Below are 19,468 nucleotides of genomic sequence, written 5' to 3' on the forward strand. Positions count from 1 at the left end.
CCTACCGTATTAACTGACCTGATGATCTTTGAATTTAAAATGCGAAATGTCAAAGTTTGATAACTTGATTCTCTTCCAATTTCAGGATTTATTTGGTCATTGTCACTAACATTTGAAAAAAGGTAAAACTTAACTGTGTTTCATTAAATGATTGAGAAGGCAAAAGGGTGACTTCTACATTGTACAACTTTTAATCAAGTGAGAAATTTGAAATTTCTTGTTTCTTACGAGATCTGGAGATATCTTACGGAAACGAGATCTCGTTTGCTGAAGATGTATACTTACTTACTTGTATACTTGTAGTGATCCCACTGGAAGCCTTTACAGCCGTGGTCGTCATTTTAGTCTGTTCTCTGGTTGTCAGTCGTCCTCCCAGAACTCCTTCATGGAATAATAATTCTTTCTGAGTAAATGGGTCTTCAAGGATCTCCTGAAGCTCACAGGATCTCTGTACCTCCGTATTTCCAAGGGAAGCTTGTTGTACACCCTGCTTGCCACGTTTCTAACACTAGACAAGGCTAGTGTTGTTCTTTGCCTGTCGATGTGGATATTGTCTCTCTGTCTTGTATTGTGATGATGAATGCTGGAGTTCCTTTCAAAATATTCTGGATATTTCAATATTGTAGTCGCTGACTCCAATATGTATACATCAGTTAATGTTAACACATGCAATCTCTTGAATATCGGTCTACAATGTTCGATGTAGTGTGCACCACTTAAAATTCTTAATATTCTTTTTTGTAATAAGAATACTCTTTCCGTTACTGAGCAATTTCCCCAGAATACGATAACCTACCATAATTTAATACACTGTGGAAGCATCCATGATAAACTTTCATTAATACTTCTGCGTTCACTATTTTCTGCAGACGGCGAGCAAGGCAACACACTACATTGAGTCTCTTGACAACATTATTTATGTGCTCTTCCCATCGTAGGTTGTCAGCAATGTGTACTCCTAAATATTTGACATTTTTATTCAGTTGTAGGTGTTGATCACCAATTCGCAATAGTGGACTAAAGTCTCGTTTCTTAACATTATGGAACTGCAACACACATGTTTTCTTTTGGTTAAGAACCAGCTTATTTTCTGTGCACCATACACTCATCTCATTTAGACCTTTCTGCGTTTTTTTAATTGCTTCAGAAGCATTCTTGTCTATTAAGAGGTGACACACATCATCTGCAAACATCCAAATCTCCCCCTCTTGCACAGAAGTGGGGAGATCGTTTACAAAAAGCAGAAACAAGACTGGGCCCATATTGGAGCCTTGAGGTACTCCTATGTTAACATCCTGTTGTACTTGTGATCTAATATGTCGAATAACATTATAATTTCCCATGTGACTTACATTGACCACTTGTTGACGGTCTTTCAAATATGTCATTATCCAATCCAAAGGTTTTCCTGTGATTCCGTATTTGATGAGTTTTATTTTAGCTTCAAAATTTCGTGGTGAACACAATCAAATGCCTTAGTCATATCATAGAATATTGTGTATACCTCATCAGTACAATCTACTTTGTCATACACTGCAGTTAACAAGGCAAAAATCGCATCAGCTGTGGTTTTTTTCTTCCTGAAACCAAATTGTCTACAGCTTATCAATCTATGTTGCTCCAAATACAGAATCAATCTGTCCAGAAAAGCAACTTCAAAAACTTTGGAATAGACCGATTGAACAGCTACAGGTCTATAGTTGCTTAGGTACTAGATCTTTTTCATTTTTTTTATATATTGATATAAGCTTAGAAGTTTTGATAGCGTCTGGAAATTTACCTTCCTTAAATGTCTTATTAATTATCAATGACAGTGGTTCAGCTATAATATGCGCTGAGGCTTTAACTAGTCCACATGGAATATTGTCAACTCCAGCACTTGGCTTATTGCACACTCTATCAATTATTTCTTTCACTTCATCAGCACAAGTTGATCTCAAGTGAAAATAACCATCCCTTGTCTCATAATCATCCTCCATGATGTCATGATTGGGTAATCCATCACCAACAAGGCTCTTTACTTCTTCATAGAAATATTTATTAAATTCTTGTGCAATCTTAAAGGGATCACTAACCAGCTCCTCATCTATCTTTAACTTCATGTTATCATGGATGAAAGTATTCTTTGTCAAGCTGTGAACAATTCTCCATGACTCCATACTAACATTTCTTGCCTTTATTATTTCATTTCTATAAAACACCCTCCTGTTACCAGAAATCAACTGCGAGTGGTGTCTCTTTGCATTTGCATACTCCAACTTTGCTCTCTCATCATTAAATTGCCTAGTCCTCCAGTATAATTGTTTCAATTTATCTCTTGACAATATAATGGGCTTCATGGTCAGAGTTTGAAGGACTAGCCTTTTTCTACAGGTAAGGTAGTACACCGTACAGAAAAACCATAAGTACTTTCTCTGTTTCTCCATGGTAAGAGTATTCTTCTTTTGTTATGGAAGATTGCATTTAATACAATTTGAATCTATCAAATTAGTAGGCCTAACCTACAGTTGCTAATCACCCTTATAAAAATTTTAATAAGGACAGATTTAACTTTCAATTACATAAAGTATTTTATTCATGAAATAAAAATATTTTTTATCCTAGTTAATACCGTTTTCATAATATTTACTATAATAAATTATGATAATACAATATTTATTAAAATTATATAAAATGTTCATAAAAGCTTTTTCTTTTTTTATGTTAAATTGAAAGCATATCAGTCATTTGTTTCTCAGCATGGAGATGGGGAGCCACCTAATCAGATGATTATCTTTCTAATATCAAAATATTCACTTTTTTGTTTTAAGGTTTTTTCCAACGGTGGGTAAATTGCTAATAGATAATTGAAACCTTAAAGAAAATTTTAATCTTTATAAGGTAATATCTCTATTTCATTCCAAACTTTAAAAAAGCTTTTCGTTTGTTACGATATAACTTTAATATTTTTGCGATCAACCTTAATGTAATCAGATTATAAACAACTTTTGGTAGCCTACTCTTTAACCCAACTGCACTAATTGTAATCAAATTGTTGTATCTAATAGTTTGACGACTATTCGGCCTATTATCATAAGTAGGTAAGGACTGCATGAAGCTACAGTAATTTTACTAGATACTGTAGATTACCATACATTTTTTATTGCTTCAATTCATTCCATTTTTGCTAGAATCTTATTGTGAACCAAACAAAAATTGTTTTGAATTATTTTTAAATTTTAATAAAAAAAACATTTAAAATCTCAAGCGCAAATTACATTTTTAATTTGATACTTATTGATATTATGATTGGCTTTCATGATATTTATTTACAAAGGCAACTTTTTACAAGTAATTTAAGCCTAGTTGATGACTTGTATGGAATCAATTTTGAAATCAATACTCCTCTTCAATCACTGTTGACAGTTTAAAGTCAATCTTAGTGTAGAATTACAATTTACAATCTGAGACTCAATTTTTAAAATATTGCAATGAATTTTAGGACATTGAAGCTGATTGATTAAGTACTAAAGATTGATTAATTTATTGATATTTTATTGATTGAAGAGAGAGAGAGAGATGACGACACATATAGAATCTCGTACAGTTGAGTGTTGTGGAGGTAAGAAGGTGACAACCTACACTCTGTCCATCGAGAAGTCGCTGAGAGTGGAGGTGTGCGACTGGGGAGCAACAATCACCAAAATATTTGTGCCCAACAAGGACAAATCCATGTATGATATTGTGCTTGGCTTTGATGATCTTGAACGTAAGTGCTCATTTATTAATATTATATTTAGAAGTGTTCGACCTGTAGAACGTAGAAATCAATTACCTAATGATGAATTATTTCATAGACATCTATTAATTGTATTTATTGGATGAAAAAATTCTAAAATTCAAGATCAAATTTTAATAATTCCAATTCACAATAATTAAGAACAATGAGATAACAAAATCACACCACTCAACTAGATGAAAATTAATAAGCTTTAATAATCAAGTAATAATTATTATACAAGATACATTATTGAAAATCTTATTTATAGCCTATCAGTTAATTTATTTCAGTTATTGTTTATGAGATGATTTTGTATCAGTACAAAATTTGTGAATAAGGAATAATAAATAATACTACTCGCTGAAAGTACAATACCGTACTCTAAGTCTGAAGCAGAAAAATGAATATCACTTTTTTCAATTCATAGAGAAGTAGAGAGTAGAAAAAGAAAGAGAAAAACTAGCAACCAATCACTCACACATTCACTCACCTTACACACTTTTCATTTTCAGCTCATTTCCCTAATGCATATTGATCACCACATCATCATCACAATATTATTTAAACTAAGAAATGTTGATAGATAAAGTCTCTAGATAGTTGGGCTTAAGACCTCTAAGCCATCATAGAGTTTTTGTTTTAAAAACCAGTCGATTTGTATCCTCTTAATTTCAAGTGGAATATTATTTAGTTTAGTTTAATTTTTGTCACATAAAGCTGTATAGTCGAGCAGAGCTCGCACAGCATGTGACACGTCAGAATTTTATATACATTCAAGAGAAACAATGTTCCGAGAGCCCACTCTCCAGCCAACACCCGCTCAACAGAATACCTCAAAACAGTCAGCAAGTGAGTAAGGACAAGCCTCAATGAGCATTTTTTTTAACTTCCCTAGCAAACTTTTCGTGGCTGTTATCCTTCAGGGCTTTGGGTAAATAGTTTAAAATCTTCAAATTATTCATTCATTTATTATTAAAAAAACTTAATACTTACAGGTTTTTAAGACTTGAAACTTGATTTCTTATATAATACAGACGATTCCTGGTAACAAGTACCATACGATTTGGGTATATTAGCCAAATCAGAAATCAGCACTCTCCTAAATTGATAACTAGGTACATTCCTGAACAACGCATGTGTGGTCATGGTTCCAGAAATAACATAGAAAATAATTATACCGTACAAGACATTGAAATTAAAGATATATCTCAGAGGCAAGCATCTGAGTCTCTAAAAGATAGGAAAAATGTACCCTTCTTTTTAATAGAATGAACTAAAGATTTTTTATTTTTATCAGGGGCAAGTGACTAAAGTAGGTGCATCCCCAACAATTTATACCGTAACTGATCTTTGAATCAACAAGTAAAGAATATAGCTACCTTAGAGCATTGTATTCATAGGAAGAAATTTATTCAAAATGTAGAACTTTCTTAGGATTTAATTTTAATATGTTTAACCAGCCTACCAGTGATTGATAGTTGCGTACAGACTTAAGAGCCACGAATCAGCTGATATATAGTTTTTCATCAGCTATATTTATTATAATCTGTATCTTTACAAATATAGACATAATAAACTGATGAAAAGTGAAATGCGCATGTTCGTGGTGTATATTAAGTATGTACGCACATTAACAACCAAAACTGTATATCACTTACGGTACGGTACTATAGAATATTGCATTGTGAGTAATATTGTAAAGTTCATTGAAATTAAATTTACAGGTTATATTTTACCGAGCAACGCAAAAATAGCGATTGGTGGTACATTGGGAAGGGTTGCCAACAGAATTAAAAACGGACGATTTGTTATTCCGAAAGTGGTGGATGGGCGCAGGGATTCGGCAGAAGGGACAATCTACAGGGCCACCAAAAACGATGGAGATAACACCCTTAACGGTGGCGAGAAAGGATTGCATCAGGTAACATTCAATATAAGAATTAATACAATAAATACAATCAATTATAATAATAATTATACACAATTCTTTGAAATGATTAGGGGGAGGACCAACAGGGGACAGGCACAGCTCAAAACATGATTTGATTTGACACAGCACAAAACCTAAGCTCAATAAATTTGATTGATTTGTCTTGAAAACTGTTCATTCCCCGAATTTTTATAGCCTACATATAAGATAATTCTACTACTATAATGTAGTATGTTAGGTACTACATGTAATAATTTTATATATTATAAATCAACGTCCAAAAAGGAGGTTACCTACTTTTTCTTATCTAAATAAAATTGTGTCTAATTTCCAGTGCAAACACTAACAAATAAGTAATTTTGAATTCAGATGTATAGAAAACCAAATTGAATAAAAAATATTAAACTCTTCAGTAAACCACTTGAAACTTTGAAATATAGTACTGAGCTGCTTTGAAAAAAAAATAATAAAAAATAAAAACATGTTATATTATTTATTATATTGATTCTAGTAGATATAAGCAACTTATGCAAAATAAATTACAGTCACTATAAAGTTGAACTAAAAAAATCATGCAGGCTCTACCAAACATTCATTTTTGTATAACTCACTTTTTCAACTGAATTAAGACTGCCGCTCTTCAATTTGCCATTTGATTTTAAATTACGATTACTGTAACTATACAGTATAACATATCTATACTATATTAATGACAATAGCGCTCACTTTTTTAGGATTAGGACCAATGAGATTATTGAAACACAAAAATAGTTATCAAAAGCACCCTTCTATTTTATAACTGGACCTTGAGGTTGTGAATGAAAGTCATACATAATTTCGCTCCTGGGTTTTGGAAGATTTTGTGTTATAAATAGTCACGGATAAGTACAAATTTTGTATTAATTTCATTATTAATTGTTTCTTGATCACGTTTTATCATTTTGTTTTAGATTTTAATTCTTAATTCTATTTTATAAGCCAAACATCATTTAGAGGTTATTTTGAGGTTAGGTTTTCGAGATTTAAAAATAAACATAGATAGTTTACTTGACTAAAATTATAACCTAATTAAAATCCTATCATTTATAAATCAATTATTATTATTGCAAGTAATATAATTTCTTAGATAGGAAGATGAGCTCAAATAGAACACCGAAGGTTATTAATAGAAATGTAAACATAGCGGGAGTACTTACGCGTTCCCAAAACCAAAATTCAAAAACGCCAAAACCAAAAACCCCAGTTCCTCAAACTACTTTAGCCGAAAAAGTTGCTCAACTACAAAGTAGCCACACTAATTTAAAAAACCAATTAGAAGTAACTCTAAAAACGTCTGAGGAAGAAAGGTTAGGGATGGTAGAAGAAATTAAATCTTTGGAACTGATTATAAAATTACAAGATGAAGACCATAAAAAGAAATACTAAATCTAAAAAATCAATGTAGTCTTATGTCGGAGGAAATAAAGAAACTAAAATCTAAATTTGATAATACTAAATGTATGATAGAACCTCCATCCAAATGCAAAAAAATAGAATCCAACCTAAATGATGGGAAATGCTCTGAAAATGGTCGAAATAAAACGAACAGTGAGGTTTTGAAGACAGCAACCAAAAATATAGCTGAGGGAAATAAAGATAGGAAAGGGAGAGTTCTGCTACTGACGTCCAGTCATGGACGTGATTGCAGTGATCTCCTTGATAAAAGATTGAAAAATAAATTTGATGTCCAATGTTTTTTCAAGCCAAGTGCATCAATTAATGCAGTTGTAGAGTCAGCTAGGGAACAAACTAAAGACTTTGATGAAAATGACTATCTAATTGTACTGGGTGGCTCAAATAATATAAATGAACCTAACTTGAATCATCTTCCTCAAGTAACAGAAAAAATCAAGGAAATTGTGCCACTCAGCAAAAAAACAAACTTAATAATAAGTACTATTCCTAATAGGTTTGATAGGCCAGAATTAAATGAAGCAATCAATTCGACAAACAAATCAATCCATAATACAATCAACAGCCTAAAAAATAAGAATTCTAAACAACTGGGGATTTGTTTTCTAAATGAAAGGCTGAAAAGACATAACTTCACTAATCATGGGTTGCATCTAAATCGATCTGGCAAAGTAATATTTTGTAATAGATTGGCAGAGCTGATTGAAAGCCGTTTGCAATCCTCTGGTTTAAAAACAGTCAAAAAAACAAATAACGATTTTTTAGTAAATTGGCTCAAAACAGGGAAAGGGAAATAGCTACAAATGCTAGAGATAGAGTAGCACAAGATGGTAAGGTTTTTAGTATTTATCATCAAAATATTCAGTATCTTCGCAACAAAATTGACAGATTAGAAGTATTTCTTAAACAGGAGGATCCTGACATTGTTATTTTCACAGAGCATGGCTTAAAAATAAAGGAAATAAATCAAGTTAGGATTCCAGGCTATTCACTGAGATCAGAATTTTGTAGAATAGCTCATAGAAGTGGTGGTGTATATTCACTAGCAATGCTAAACATACCCAAACTTATGAACTGGATTTTGTTAAGAGATTTTCTGTTGAGATGGATTTAGAGGTGACGGGACTAAGGTTAAAAATTGATGATCGATTTGAGGTAGCAGTGTTAGGTATCTATAGGTCACCAAATGGAGACTGGCAAAAATTTTGTGAGCTGCTCCATACACTTTTGGAAATTACAACCGCTCGTTTCACAAATGTTATAGTAGTAGGAGATTTCAATACCGATTTTGCCAGGCAGGATAAAATGACAGAGGATATTAGAGATATTATTAATATGAATAATTTAGAAATTAAGGTCCACGAATATACAAGAGTAACTCGAACTTCACAGACAATTATTGATAATATCCTCACAAATATAGAAGGTTGTAATGTCAGGTTAGGTAGCTCAGATCTATCAGATCATAACTATCAAATTTTAGATGTTAAGTTGCAGGGCCAGAATCCAAGCAGAAAAAAAACTTTTGTGAAAGAAATTCAGCAATATGAGCTAGGAAATATAAATTGTTTGAAGCAGGAACTGCTTCAAGAAAATTGGAGTAGTGTTTATAACAGTTGTAACCTAAATTACAAATATAAGCAATTCATTGATACTCTAAGATTTCACATTAGTGTATGCTGTCCAATAAAAAAAGTCAAAGTAAAAAGTAAATTGAACAAAGTAGATGAATGGATAACTGAAGATATTCTTACTCAAAGAAATATTGTTAGGGAAGCTTATGAGGAATTTAAATTAGTGAGGGATGTTCCGAGTGAAGTCAAATACAAATGTCTAAAGAAAAACTATGCAAAAGAAGTGAGGAAAGCTAAGTGTAAGAAAACAGCTGAAATATTAACAACTAGTACCAATTTTAACTCTGCTGTTTGGGAGGTAATTAATAGAAATAGGAGAGCAGCTCAAAAAGATACAGTTACTAATGTCCCTAGGATAATCGATGAACATGGAAATTATATGGATGATAGTATAGACATTTGTAACTTTTTCAATAAGTATTATCAACAGGTTGCATATAATCTCCAAAAGTCACTGAACACTAATACTTGTAATACAACTACATTAAATGCTGAGCCAATTGAAAAGGTATTTAAATTTCATCCATTATCAAGAGATGAGTTGTCAAGAATAATAAAAAATTTGAATAACAAAAAAACAGTAGGATTGGATGGGGTCTCAAGCAAAATTTTAAAAGAATGTGAAAATGAATTACTGGACCCTTTATTGCATCTCCTTAATACTTCACTAGAGCAGGGTATTTTCCCTGATGATCTGAAACAAGGAAAAATTTTGCCAATTTTCAAGAGCGGTGATTCTGAAAGAGTTGAAAATTATAGACCCATTAGTATTCTAAATGTAATAAGTAAAATTTTTGAAAGAGTAGTTTTAAATAGGCTATTGATGCACCTGGAAGAAATTAATTTCATATGTGATGAACAGCATGGGTTCCAGAAAGGGAAATCTACTAAGACTGCAATAGTATCCCTTGTTGAAAGACTAATAGATATAATAGATTCAGGTGAGAAGGCAGCCGCAATATTTCTTGATTTATCCAAAGCTTTTGATTGTGTGAACCATAGAATATTATTGGAAATACTAAAAACTGTAGGTGTGAATGGTATAGAACTAAAATGGTTTGAATCATATCTCATAGGTAGAAACCAGTGTGTTGAGCTTACCAAGGTGGATGGGAATGAAATAGTAAAAATTAAATCTCAAAAACTGGAGGTCCAGGCTGGAGTACCTCAAGGCTCAATTCTGGGTCCCTTACTGTTTCTGTTGTATGTGAACCAATTACCAAAAGAGTTAAAAGATCACAGAGCTCTGTTGTTTGCTGATGACACATCGCTTATCTTTAACAATTATTTATTAGATAGTCTAGAAATAAATGCTTTTACTGGAGTACAGTCAATTGTCCAATTCTTGAAGCAAAGGCAATTAACAATAAATAGTAAGAAATGTCAATTCCTACAATTCAAAAGTAAATATAATTCAGTAGAGGATAGAGAAATAAATGTGTTTGTAGAGGAAAATGAATTAGACCAAGAAGAGAAAGTAGCATTCTTGGGAATTTTATTGGACAGGAAATTAACATGGCATCCTTACATTGAGAGGATATGTAATAAGATATCATCTGGGGTATTTGTCCTGCGGCAGCTTGCTAGGCTGAATGATAAAAAACTACTGTTAACTGCTTACCATGGACTTATACTATCTCATATTAGGTATGCTATTTTAGTATGGGGTAATTCATCTCAACAAAATATGGACAGGGTGTTTAAGATTCAAAAGAAGGCACTCAGATGTATAGAGAAAGTGAATAGGTTAGACTCTTGTAGGCCTTTATTTAAAAAGCTTGGTCTATTAACTGTGCCATCTTTGTATGTATATGAAGTTGTAATGCATGTGAAAACGAGTGGTTGATAGTTGCGTACAGACTTAAGAGCCACGAATCAGCTGATATATAGTTTTTCATCAGCTATATTTATTATAATCTGTATCTTTAAAAATATAGACATAATAAACTGATGATAAGTGAAATGCGCATGTTCGTGGTGTATATTAAGTATGTACGCACATTAACAGCCAAAACTGTTTATCACTTACGGTACTATAGAATATTGTGAAGTTCATTGAAATTAAATTTACAGGTTATATTTTACCGAGCAACGCAAAAATAGCAATTGGTGGTACATTGGGAAGGGTTGCCAACAGAATTAAAAACGGACGATTTGTTATTCCGAAAGTGGTGGATGGGCGCAGGGACTCGGCAGAAGGGACAATCTACAGGGCCACCAAAAACGATGGAGATAACACCCTTAACGGTGGCGAGAAAGGATTGCATCAGGTAACATTCAATATAAGAATTAATACAATAAATATAATTAATTATAATAATAATTATACACAATTCTTTGAAATGATTAGGGGGAGGACCAACAGGGGACAGGCACAGCTCAAAACATGATTTGATTTGACACAGTACAAAACTTGAGCTCAATACATTTAATTGATTTGCCTTGAAAATTGTTCATTCCCCGAATTTTTATAGCCTACATATAAAATAATTCTACCGGTACATGTAGTAATTTTATCTATATATATAAATTTAAATTAAAACAGGAGACACAAGATGTAAATAGATTGAAAACACTTGAAAACTTACATTAGAAATGGGGGAAATTTTCGGAGACTGGGTCTCCTTCCTCAACCGAGCAGACTGCCATTTGGCCATTTGGTTGAGGAAGGAGACCCAGTCTCCGAAAATTTCCCCCATTTCTAATGTAAGTTTTTAAGTGTTTTCAATCTATTTACATCTTGTGTCTCCTGTTTTAATTTATATTACAAACTTTAAAGTGTCTAAACTTTATTTACTGTAATGTAATTTGGTACTGTAATATGAAATTGAATCAACATATTTCAGAGATCTTGGGAATCGAAAATCGAGAACGAGAACACGGTGAAAATGTGGTACGAGAGTCCTGATGGCGAGGAGGGGTTTCCGGGCAGGGTTTTGATTGAGGTGTTCTTCACAGTTGTCAGAAATGGCTACAACACGGCCCAATTTGTTATTGTCTACAAGGCGACCACCGATGCAAACGTCATCACTCCTGTTAGTCTCACCTCGACGCCTTTTTTCAACCTCTCTGGTCATGTGAGTGGTTTAGACTATTAAGTTTATGAATAGGTACGGTAGCATAAGCTTTGCTTTTCACCTTTTGCCAGAAGAAAAATAAATCATAATTATAATTAAGAATAGAGAGAATAGTAACTTTCTAACTCATTAGTCATAGAAACTCATAATAGTGAATAAATAATAGAAACTCAAGTGAGAATAGAATAGTAAAATGCATATCGTCTTGACTGTAAATCTAGTACAGTATTAAGTCTGACTTTGCCAGTGTTGCTTATTGACAATTAAATGTTATTTATTAATTTATTCAGTTATTTATTAAATACCATTATAAGATCAAGTGTAGAGGCCATTGACAGCTAAAATATACATTATATAAAATCAGACAAGGTGGAAACTTCCAGCAAGAAATTCCCTACCAATAAAAAACCATAGCCCACCAATATTGTTAATGAAATAAAGTTGTATAGAGAATGATGATTTTATTCGTAGTAAGATAAAGATTCATTTTTCTTGTAGTCAAAAGTGAAAACCACCAAATCGATTTTGTTTCCAATGACAAAATACTGTATTATACTTATCGGACATTCTATCAATGATAATGACGTAGATTCCACTTTATTTTGATCATCTACTATTTTTTTTCTCTCGTAATGGCTTTTATTTCTAAAGAGGAGCTACACAAGCCTCCTTCAGAAACTTAGGTGGAGTGTCTTTGCTTGAATAAAAAAATAAAATAGTCGGTTTTTAAGACATAAACTAAAATTCAAGCTATGCATTTTACTTTTCGTAATATGAGCGCATAAAGTTTAAATTTTTGAAACTGATCATTTCAAATTTGGTATAAAATGGCTAATTTATGAAATTTTGAGGATACATTCTTCCTGGTATACTGTTGATTAAATAAGAAATTACTTTCTCAATATATCAATTTTTGATAAACTTATTACATTTTGAAATATGACGACTCAAACTGAATAACTTTTTCAAAAATTGATATTTTAATAAGAATTTCATTATAACTACATAAATCAGCGGTGTTTCAACAATGAATAAATGATAATTTCAATGAATAAATATACACCCCACTATATATTATATGTGTTAAATGGTTTAAATGATAATTTCAATGAATAAATATACACCCCACTATATATTATATGTGTTAAATGGTTTAAATGTGTTAAATGGTATATATATGTGCTACTTGGTTCCCTAGCCTGGGCCGCGGCAGGGGACGGGAGTCTTGGTGGGGCGTCCGTCAACCACCCTCGTTCGAGTCGGGGGTTGAAACAGGGTCTTGAGTGTTTTGGAGAAATGTTTCCCTCTTTTAGGAAAGAGGGGCCGTGCTTTCGCACTGCCAAACAGGGTTGGTCGCGGAATGAAGGGAATACTTTGCGGTGTCAGTCGTGAAAAAGGTCTTCGTGTCGGGACTAAGTCTTAGTCCTTGGGCACCGGGTGTCTTCCCGGGGTCCGGATCGATCGCGGAGCTCTAGCGAAAGCCTTCCCTAGCCTTTCTAGAGGTCCTCTCTCGATTCCGCACTGAATTAGTGCGCTGCGGCGGCTCGCGCTCTGGACTTTCCCAAGTCCTAGTTGTCGGGCACCAGCTGTCCTCCTGGGGTCCGGATTGGTCGCGGAGCTCTAGTAAAGGCCTTCCCTAGCCTTACTAGAGGTCCTCTCTCGATTCCGCACTGAATTAGTGCGCTGCGGCGGCTCGCGCTCTGGACTTTCCTAAGTCCTACTTGTCGGGCACCAGCTGTTCTCCTGGGGTCCGGATTGGTCGCGGAGCTCTGGTAAAGGCCTTCCCTAGCCTTTCCAGAGGTCCTCTCGCGATTCCGCACTGAATTAGTGCGCTGCGGCGGCTCGCGCTCTGGACTTTCCCAAATCCTACTTGCCGGGCACCAGCTAAAATGCCATGTATTTCCTTGTTACCAAATTTAAATTTTCAATGATCAGATTAGAAAATTTCAACTTTATGTGCTCATATCACGAAAATTGGAAAGCAAAAAAAGAATTTTCCAAAGAAAATTTTTTATTTTGGTAACTTCAAAGTATTCAAATCGAAAAACCCTTGGAAAATACCATCAGTAACTACACAAGCCTTCTTCAGTAACTTACTTAAGATACGTGGTTTTATCTCTTTTAGGCTATTTGTTATTCATGACAAGTGTCACAATTTATCTGTTACAAAATTTAAAAAATCTGAATATTTCAACTTAAGGGCTTGGAAGTATTCAAGTGAAAAACTTTGGAAAATACCACCAGTAAATAGTTTCCAAAAGCCAAAGCCAGCACAGCCTCTATATGACTGATCATCTCACTGTTCTTTCTATTTTTTTTTAGATTCGAGAAAAAATATTTTTATAATAATTATTAAATATTTATTGATTGAGTAATAAATTTTCATAGTTGAGATGATAATGTATAATAAACGCTTTATAAAAGCGTTTTCATAACCTCATTTGGACTATTTTAATCAAAATTATAGAGAGAACCAGTTTTGCGTTTATTGTGTTGATTCTCTCTCAATCATTTGAATCAATTTGATATTGTGATTGTGGAATGTACCGTAATGATGTTGTGACAGGAGGCCGGGCCAGAAAGCGTGTACAAGCACCGGTTCCAGGTGCACTGCGACGAATACGTGGAGTTGGACGACCAGCTTTGCCCGACCGGAAACCTGAAGCCGGTCGACGAGTCGCCCTACGACATGCGTGACTTCGACACGTTCAAGGCACGCATCGACAAGTCGCCCAAGAACGGGTTCGACTGTGTGTTTGCCATACAGGACGCCGTACGCGATGTGCACCTCAGGAATGTCGCTTAGTGAGTAAATAAATACACCATTCATTTATGGCCAAATACATTAAATAATGCCATAGCTACATCAAATTCATCATCTAGTGAGTCAATCAATATCACATAAAATAAGTTGAGACATGGCCCTCCATTCGAAGAAATTACAGAGTTGCCAAATCGTGTAAAATTTAAACTTTCTCAAATGTGTAATTTTAACACAGAATTGGATGTAGAATATAAACCCCGATATCCCAGTAGTGCTGAAAATGTTTCAGGGTTGAAGGATTAAAAATAAAATATAATTTATTTGATGAAATTGAAAACATCACGAAAATATTGTTATGGATTTCTACACTAATAAAACACTTGAGGTGATTTATACTGATTAGATTTATTACTTACAACACTATAACACACGGAGGTAAACTAGAAACAACTATAAACTGATCACTACCTGATAGATTACACAGAATTATCACAACTAATATAAATTAAACTAAAAATTAAAACTGTAACTGTAAACTGTAATTAAACTGTAAATTAAAACTGTAGTTTAAATTATAACTGTCACAAAGAATAATAAACTGTATAAGCAACTACAAAAGTATTTTATCACTTTAGTCTGTCACGATAAGAGAAGAAACGAGCAATACCACTGTAGTTTGTCAACTGACTCCCAACTGCAACTCGCGCCATATATATAAATATATGCAATAGAACTTTCGAGACGGTTCTGGAGATGTCGAACACGCCCGACCAATCACAGTGCATGGAGACTTCTAGATCACGCTTGCCATTGGTCGATGACTCCCTGCACCAAGACGTGAAATCACGGGAATGATCTAGAAGTCCCCCTCCTGCCTCCGCCATGCTGCTTAACAGAAGGTTCCAGGAAGCGTTTGCAATTGGTCGACAACTCTGTCGACTAGAACACAATGGAAGATTCCAGAAACCCCTTGCCTCTGCTGCCCCTCTACAGGCCTCATCCATAACAATATGTTTTTCTTTTTAATATCCAGTTTATCAGAGATTGACAATGGTGTAACAACCGAAACCGGTCTCTCCAACTATCAATACATCTGTGATTTTTTACAATTTCTTAGTATTTTTATTCAATTTTTAATATCACTTACTTCAGAATATTATGGAATGTTGTAGTGAATAAAATTTCATGTAAAAAACGGGAAGAACGTCTTCTTTCTATTGGTGTTTTGGTCATTCTCATCCGACCTGTAGTTTTTTTTTTTTTTAATGAATGATTATGTTCGTCAATGCCAAGACATTTCCAGCAGAAAACATGAAATTTTCGACATGCTAGAAACTTTTTTGTTTCAAAAGGTTAGTGGGTGGTGAAAGCGAGAAAGTTTCTCAGGAATAATTGAAATTATTTTTCGACTTGTCAAGTTGAACTCTCTGATTTATCATTGAAGAGTAAGGAACACTTATGTGACGAATCTGGGCTGTTATAGTGAAATAATGGGGGAAATGGAAAACTATAAGCTCCGCCAGTAGAATTTAGACAATCAAATTCAATATTAATCACTGAAGAGTAACTTTCTTATATGTGACGTCTTGAAGCGGTAATATTATAGTGATAATCATGGGGAAAATCAAATTTGAGAAATTTATTCCAGTTTTGAAAATAACTCAAATTTGTTTTTTCCAAAATGAGATAAATTTTGCTAGAATTAATTTTGAGAAATGAAATATGTCATCCGATAAAAAATATCTTGAAGAATGTATCCATAGAATCTCATGAATTTATTTGCCACCAGCAATTCTGGGATGTATCACTCCAAAGATTTCAACTTTAGACACTCATATCTCAAAAGGTAGAACAAAATGTTCCCCTTTTGAAAAGTGTTCCATTTTGGTAACTCAAAAGTTTCCAAATCGAACTACTCTGCAAAATGACACTATAGTACAACATGCTCAAGAGCGTGGTGCAACAGGTGCATAACCTTGAGAAAAATAATCTAGAGGCTTTTTACGGTATAGCATATTATAGATAAATTGTATCCAACTAAATATATAGACACATAGATTATAAAATCTATCTATAATGAGGATATTTTTCACAATATGATAATCAAATAATAATTATATTATTTATTCTATGGATGATGTATCATTTATCTTGTGATGGATGATGTAGGATATCTGGGTATTTCCTTCGGTTCTTCTCATGTATATTTTATCCCCTTCCTTGGGCTGAACTAATCTGTTTGAGCTACTACCTTCTTTGTTTAGGGAAAATGAACAGTAATATTTGGATATTTATTTGCATAACAAAGCTCACTTTGTTCACTTTTCAATTTGTTTTTGTTGTGTTTGCAGTGTATTGGATGATGCATCAGGCATATACATGGAGGTAATGACTGACCATCCCACACTCTACTTCAATACCCTCAACATCAACGAAGATATTAAACGTGGCAAAAATAATTGCACTTACAAACGTCATGGAGGTTTCACGCTTTCACCTCAAATGTATCCAGATGCCGGCAACCATGTCAGTTATAATTTGAATTCAATTATAAATTTTATCTCTCCCTATCATGTAGGCTACTTAGGGCCTTTTGCACAGTCAAAGCTTAAACTGAATTCAATCAGCTGGTGGCTTAAACTCAAAATGAATCACATTACAACAAACGAGACTTGATATGGATTTAATCCAGTTTAAAATGAAATTTAGTTTAAACTGTCACTGTGCAAACGGCCCTTATTGTATGAATCAATAAATAAATGTTTAGTATAAATTTAAATTCAATGGTAGATTAATTACAAAGAGAATACATAGGTATTTATAATCAAATAATATCATACATCTAGTTAAAAATATACTAATAGTTTACTTCAGAAATGGCGGTAAAAAAATAATTCTTAAGATTGAAGATTGAAGATTTCTAGAAGATATCACATCCATCCATAGAAGATTATTGATTCAAGAGCTTGAACTCTATAATTATATTTGGGCTTAAATTATGATAGTATTTAATTGCAGTTATAAAAATCAAATAACTTACTGTATAATACAGTATAAAAATTCCCTCATACTCTGATAGGTTACTATTCACCTATATGACTTTTCAAATCTAATGGACCATTAATCCTATAGGCTAATATATTCAATATTGATTTGATGGTTCATTTCATTAGATTAGAAAATCCTGTTTCTATAGTGAGGTTCACGTTATAATGGCAGTGTGTGATTTGCAATGGTGTTGCTATCATTGTCTATCATTTAACAAAGCAGATTGCGCTATCTTTTCACGCATTGCGATGTTGCCACATCGTTCATCAACAATGTAGAAATTCAACTAATTGACAAAATATTTAATCTCAATCATGAAAATTTATTATTAGCCTACATCTTTAAAAGAATATATTTTCTTGACAAATAAAATATGATTAACTATTTTTCAACAATAATGAACAGTTAAATTCATCATATTATATACCAGTATCAACTGTTTGGGTGGCAAGGCTGAGATGTGGCAACCCTTTTCTCCTATCTTCCTACACTGCCATTATAACGTGGACCTCACTATAAGTGTGAACACTCCCATGTGAGAAACAATGGTTTTGAAATCTCTCTTTTTGTTTTTTACAGAGTAACTTTCCGACCATACTGATTGCAGATTCGAAACCTTACTGCTTTATGAACTGCTACTTGTTTGGGACAATCTATCATTGAATAAATTCTGAAAACAGAAGAAGAACCGGAACTTCCTAAATCTATAATAATTATACTTTGTCTTGTCTTTCCAAGTAGACTTGGCAAGGCTTCTAAATTTAATTTCTCAAATATTAGTCTGTCTAAATCAAATGAATGTCTTTGAAATTATATGTTTGTGGTGTAAATGTATATAAGCATTTAATACGTGAGTCAAAATTTTAATAAATTGTTTTTGATTTGTATTGATGGTTCCTTTTAATAAGATGAACAGGTACCCTTTTACCTTTGGAACGTAATTAAACAGAAACTTTTAGGTTATGTATATCGAAATTATGCTATACCTTATTGGGAAAGATTCTAGCCACGTGGCCCCCTGGTAAGGCGACTCAAGCAACTCCATTGTCTGCGAGAGGGAGGTCCACACATTATAATGGCTAATGGCAATAGCCTACTTATTCGATTAACATTGGTGTTGCTATCCTTCTGTATCATCTGACAAAGCAAATAGTGCTATTCTTCTCTAGTTCAGCAACGTTGCCATATCATTTTTAACAATTTAGAAATATAATTAACAAAATATTTGAGCTGAATCATGAAAATTTATTTTTCAGTGAGCCTTTTTATGCTTGACAAATATATTTTTCAATCATTGAAAACTATATTCCACTGACAAATAAAATTTTATTTTATTTTAAATAAAAATGATATAGATACCACTATTGGCAAAATATGTACAATTTTTCTATAGAAATCTTCAAAGTAGTCCCCATTGAAGTCGATAGCACGCTGATGCAGGATTTTCCAATCCCTGAACGCTCCCTAGAAGTCGGCAATCTCTTTGCTGTCTAGAGCCCTCGTCGTAGCACGTTTTCCAGAGTCCCGAACCGCGTCCCCTTGAGTTGTCTCTTGATCTTGGGGAACAAAAAGAAGACCGGTGGTGCCATATCCGGGCTGTAAGGAGGATGTGGCAACGTTACCCTCGACTGTTTGGCCAACTGCTCGGTGATGAGCAGGCAGGTGTGCGACGGAGCATTGTCGTGATGGAGGATCCACGAATCGGCAATCCCCGGACGGACTCAATGAACCCGGGCGGTAAGTCGACGGAGCACCTCTCTGTAGTACAGGCTGTTTACAGTTTGGCCAGGTGGCACAAGAACC

At 33.7% G+C, this 19,468-nt stretch overlaps 1 protein-coding gene across 9 annotated transcripts; it reads left to right on the forward strand.

Moving 5' to 3' along the window:
• Window positions 1–2,720: 2,720 nt before the first annotated feature.
• LOC111058864 (galactose mutarotase) lies at window positions 2,721–18,552 on the forward strand. 9 transcript variants are annotated; one of them, XM_039439001.1, is made up of 7 exons: window positions 2,721–3,080; window positions 3,553–3,748; window positions 5,485–5,681; window positions 11,623–11,853; window positions 14,420–14,658; window positions 16,969–17,143; window positions 18,245–18,552. In XM_039439001.1, the coding sequence occupies exons 2-7, from the start codon at window positions 3,559–3,561 to the stop codon at window positions 18,326–18,328; spliced, it is 1,116 nt and encodes a 371-aa protein (XP_039294935.1). In that variant the 5' UTR covers window positions 2,721–3,080; window positions 3,553–3,558; the 3' UTR covers window positions 18,329–18,552. The 9 variants fall into 9 exon arrangements, with proteins under 9 accessions (XP_039294935.1, XP_022202136.1, XP_039294934.1 ...); XM_022346444.2 differs by having other exon boundaries at window positions 2,721–2,880; XM_039439000.1 differs by having other exon boundaries at window positions 2,722–2,880; window positions 3,549–3,748.
• The last annotated feature ends 916 nt before the right edge of the window (window positions 18,553–19,468 follow it).

This window comes from Nilaparvata lugens, chromosome 12 (genome assembly GCF_014356525.2).
Source record: "Nilaparvata lugens isolate BPH chromosome 12, ASM1435652v1, whole genome shotgun sequence".
NCBI classification, from domain to species: Eukaryota; Metazoa; Arthropoda; class Insecta; order Hemiptera; family Delphacidae; genus Nilaparvata; species Nilaparvata lugens.